The sequence below is a fragment of the Pestalotiopsis fici genome, assembly GCF_000516985.1.
Source record: "Pestalotiopsis fici W106-1 unplaced genomic scaffold PFICI_Scf_1, whole genome shotgun sequence".
Classification (NCBI taxonomy): Eukaryota; Fungi; Ascomycota; class Sordariomycetes; order Amphisphaeriales; family Sporocadaceae; genus Pestalotiopsis; species Pestalotiopsis fici.
This window is the reverse complement of record NW_006917091.1, coordinates 2169870-2174569: the sequence shown is the minus strand read 5'-3', so window position 1 is coordinate 2174569 and position 4700 is coordinate 2169870. Positions and strand designations below refer to the sequence as shown.

Here is a 4700-nt window from a genome sequence, read left to right as displayed (position 1 = left end):
GCCCTTGGCCGGAGAATCTTTCCTTGTCTGTGATTGTGCCTTGGTTTCAAGGTTAAGGACAAGGGACAAGAGCCCAGTGCAAGGTTTCCATTTGCAAAAGATTGCTGACACGAAGTTATGTAGTCCTGGGAGAGATGAGAGCTATTTGTGTTCAAGGTCGCAATGAGTACTCGCGCGGCGCCATCAAGCAGGATTTCGCTTCAGGAATCAAGGAGTGAGTTGGTTGAAAGCTTTCTTTCTTTCTTTCTAGTTCCCCATGTTATTGACTTGCGCGTATAGGCTTGATCAGGAGAACGCAGTTGAAGAGGACGAGGCAACATTTGATCCAGATCAGGATCTCCGCGACTACGATGAGGTTGCTAGAACTCTGCCAGTCTTTTGTGTCAGTAGTCGAGCATATCAGAGTCTCAGTGGTCGATTCCAGAAAGACGATATCAAAGCAAGTGAGCTTGGTTTTCCAGAGGCAAAGGATACAGAAATACCGCAGCTTCAACAACACGCCAAGAAGCTTACAGAGGCTGGACGTGCGAGCACTTGTCGGCGATTCCTCAATGACTTCAGTCAACTCACCAACTCGCTGAAACTTTGGGCATCCACTGATGGTACGCAGTCGCATCTGACGGATGCAGAAAAGCGACGCGAAGACGTGTTCTTGCGCAAGTTACTTCAAAGTCTTGAAGATGTGAGTCGAGTTTTTCAGCACTAAATATCTCCAGTCGTACTGCTAGCTGGCAGGACTTGAAGGGGGAATTCCATCTCGAACTAGTGGTTCGGATCTGATTCGCGATTGTGTGCCGGCTCTTGCTATGGGGGTTTGCCTATTCTTTCAAAGTGTCGCAGCGGCATAACAAGCTAGATAATGGTTGCTTGGAATGACACTTACACCGTCTCTAGGCATTTGAGAAAACTGTAAAGGAGTCCATGGCATCGGTCCATCAATCCTTGAATGAACACATCATTGAAACATTCAACACAGCAATCCCTAAAGCTGTTAGAGATGCCATCAATACGGCGAGCGGCTGGGGGGCTCACAGATCAATGGGCGGTCTCTTTTGGTCTACATATAAAGCCACAGTCAGGCGCCAAGGTGTTTACAGTGGTGCTTCGGGACCTCGCGATTTTAATCAAGAGCTCTTTGATCCAATATCAAAAGACCTTGCCACAGGTGAAACTCTCAATGTAGACACGATTCCCTCAAAACTATCTGCTAATGTACCAAAGGTTGGGAGAGGGCTTTTCAGCGCCGTGTTCCTCTCATTCTGGATCAATTCGCCTCAAGTGCCAAAGCCCAGCTTTCTAAATTCCACCAATCAGCGGTGGAGCGGGCTCAGCAGCGACACACAAACGTGGCAGGAGTGATGATGTTGTCCCAACAGATTCTCAACCATATCCGGACGCTCGGCGAGTTGCCTGCTACACTCAAGGCGACTATCACGGACTTGCAGCGTGAAGCGAGTCGTCAGTTTGTTCCAGTCATAATGGAAGCAATGGCCTATGCCTATCACGTCTGCAGCGAAGAAAGAGGTTAGTCTAATAATAACCAATGACACGGGCCGTCGTGCTAAGAGTATATACAGGAACTGGCAGTTACGCACGCATGAAGACGGCCATGATTGGCCATGTCGAGTTGAACAAGAACACCATGTTCGTACAAGCATGCAATACTGTTAAGACCCACTTGGATGCCATGTGCCGTACTGTGCAACGAGAGATGAATGAACACGTTGAGAACATATTTGACATGGTTTACCGTGATTACAACACTGTTTTGAGTAAGTCTATTCCTGACAACCTGCCACTGGCTCACCCTGGATGCAACCAATCTTGGTCTAGGTAGAGTGCTGACCTTTTACCCCAGTCGGAACGACAGTAGGCCGTCCCGCAAAGATCACGCCCGAAGAACGTGCCATACGCTCGCAGGTGAACTCCTCCTTGAAGAAGGCAGACACACTCTTTTGCGCACCTTTGGGAATACATGTAGATGCAGTCATGGACGATGCAGACAACCATGCTCATGGAGACTCACTCAACGATGCCATGGAAGATATGGAACAAGCCATGGTACACGAGAACCGTTCCAGACAGGAAACACCCTTGGCACCTGTCTCGGATGATGCTGAGGACTCCGATGACCCCTTCGCCTCTCCGGTGCGCTTTAAGACTGAGTTGGGAGAGGCAGCTGGAATCGAAGTGTCGGAGGAAATCGAACATCATGTGGAGGCTCCAGTTAAGTCTGAAACTTCGAGTGATGACGAGCGCGACGCGGCTAGCCAGTTGCAATTCGAGGCGCTCCAAGCAGGGCGCGTCTCGGAAACCCCGGCGGCACGTGTCCAATCCACAGACGGTTCGGCCACTCCTAGAAAACTGGCCAAGCCGAAGAAGAAGAAGACGAGCAATGATTTCCAGGATATCTTCGACATCCTCGGGGATGACTGATTAAGAGAGCCTTTGTACACAGAAGACTGGTCCTGTGCTGACGCGGGATTATGACGGAGTGGCCAGCCAAAGGTGGTCTGTATGTTTTTGATGTATCATGAACTTTTGTCCGGAGAGGGGAGATACCACTTGCTTGTATTGTATGATGTTGCCTGCCGAGGAGGATTAACCAATTCCGAGCATCCTTGGCATCTGAATTTGGCTTACCGCGGTCGGAGAAGACGTCCAACATGGACTGTGGGTGGCAAGTTCCTGACGGGGAGAATAGAAGTCGACTTTGACTAGAAGAGAAGCCTCTAATTTCCATTAATGTCAGATACATGGGCCCACCCACTCGAGACGGCAATGACTTTGGCAGCTCAATGTGACAAAATGGTATTCTGGAGAGCCCAGGCGTTGGCCAGATGCCGGATCCGACTTACATTAGGTGGATGGGTCAACAGGGGCTCGTCTATCTGTCGCTGGCTCGGCTGAAGTGGTTTCCATTTGGTCCCTAATTATTTCCAGCTCGCTTAATATGCAGACAAGTGCCGTTGCCATTATAGGAAGAACCAGGGACCAATGAGAAGGACAAATGGAGGCAAGCGGGCTATTTAACCGGCATCCTGGCCACGGCTTACTTGTAATGATGGTAGAGTGATTGAGATTATTATGGTTAACTACTGAGTAGAAAAAACCAGATTGGGACAATGTGTGCGTGTATGCCCGAACTGTTTCGTCCTGATGGATTCTTGCCTGGGGAATAATGCTACTCGGCCGCGTCACCTCGTTTGTGCTTGGCGAGATACCGGGCAATGGATGTGCTGCCATGCTTGATAAAGAGCAGCTCATGTGGGAGAAAGACAGAAGGAGAGAGACTGGTGACTTTGCCTCGTTTCCGCCTGTCTATCATCTCTGCCGTATTCTTCCTGCCGCCCACTTCTTTGCAGATTGTGTGGGTGATTTGAAGACGAGCACCAGCTAGCTGATCTCATTGACTCAGATTTTCACAAGTTGTTATTCTCAAAATAAGCTGACATTACCAGCACGGCCTGGCAACAACTTGGTCCCTTTTAGCAGTCCCCCCTCCGACCGGGCGGCCATGGCCACGAAAATGAAGCTGTGGTATGGCGTGTGCATGACGGTGGCTGTGACGACGAGTGTGGTGTCGAGTGCTAATACGCAGCCACAAGCGACAACCGACTCGAGATGTAACTGCTACCTTACCAATACTTCTTCCCACGATGTATTCAGCAGTCACAAATTTTTCGATTTTCGCAGCATGTCTAAATATGTCAATGTGCCAAAACCCCTAGAAGATCCGAGCCTGGATAGTCTGGCCAACGTGACCAGCAGCTACTTTGCAAGCCAAGAATGGAAAAAGTATTGGGAGATTCAGAGCTGGAACAACAGCGCAAGCTTGAACGACAATGGCACGGCGGGAAACGACGCGACTGTCTTGATGGTGAATTCACTCAACAATGTGTACTTTGAGGCCAACAAGGACCCTAGAGCGTCGTCACAAAGCTACCTCACTCTGCGGACGGCGCGGCACGACGGCTACCAGTCTGCGGCCGAGTTCGACTCAGTATCCGGAGACTACCACTATCTCAGCATGAGAATGCTCGCCAGGACACGTGGTGCGGCGGGTGCCGTAACGGCCATGTTTACGTACCGCGGCGGCGGCGGCGGCGGCGAGGGAGCGGCATCGGCCGTGCAAGAGGCCGACCTCGAGATCCGGACAGGCGATCCCAGCAATGTGATCCAATACACGAACCAGCCGGCATTGCACAACAGCACGGGATCGACGCGGAACATAACGCTGCCGTCTCACCTGAGCTGGAGCGACTGGCAACACCATCGCATCGACTGGACTCCGGGCTCAAGCACGTGGTTCGTCAATGGTCAATTGGTCTCGCGCATTACGTCGCAGGCACCGCGCGACCCGAGCCGCATACTGTTCAACGCCTGGAGCGATGGGGGTAGCTGGAGCGGTAACATGGCGCGCGGGTCCGAGGCATACCTCCAGATCCAGTGGATCGACATGGTTTTCAACAACACCGACACCAGCCTCGGGGCTAATCCGGCGGCCGTCCGCGGCCACTGCGCCAACGTGTGCAGCATCGACCAGACACGGACTATTGGAAGCCCGGTGCTGATTGCAAGTGATAACGGCGGAGGTCAGTACAAGGCATGATATTAGCATTTGATGAACCAGGATGAGAGAGAGAGAGAGAGAGAGAGAGAGAGAGAGAGAGAGAGAGAGAGAGAGAGAGAGAGAGAGA

General features: G+C 51.4%; 2 protein-coding genes across 2 annotated transcripts in view; both read left to right on the top strand.

Moving 5' to 3' along the window:
* PFICI_00655 (uncharacterized protein) overlaps window positions 1–2436 on the top strand; it is a gene marked incomplete at both ends in the record, with an annotated part of 4450 nt that extends 2014 nt beyond the window's left edge. The window contains 6 exons of the mRNA XM_007829236.1: window positions 124–214; window positions 280–682; window positions 895–1165; window positions 1222–1524; window positions 1578–1772; window positions 1859–2436. Of these exons, the coding sequence (XP_007827427.1) occupies window positions 124–214; window positions 280–682; window positions 895–1165; window positions 1222–1524; window positions 1578–1772; window positions 1859–2436 (1841 nt within the window). The remainder of the gene's footprint in view (window positions 1–123; window positions 215–279; window positions 683–894; window positions 1166–1221; window positions 1525–1577; window positions 1773–1858) is intronic.
* A 1081-nt stretch (window positions 2437–3517) lies between these two features.
* Window positions 3518–4612, top strand: PFICI_00654 (uncharacterized protein; the record flags this gene model as incomplete). Its single annotated transcript, XM_007829235.1, has 1 exon — window positions 3518–4612. The coding sequence occupies one exon, from the start codon at window positions 3518–3520 to the stop codon at window positions 4610–4612; it is 1095 nt and encodes a 364-aa protein (XP_007827426.1).
* Window positions 4613–4700: the final 88 nt, after the last annotated feature.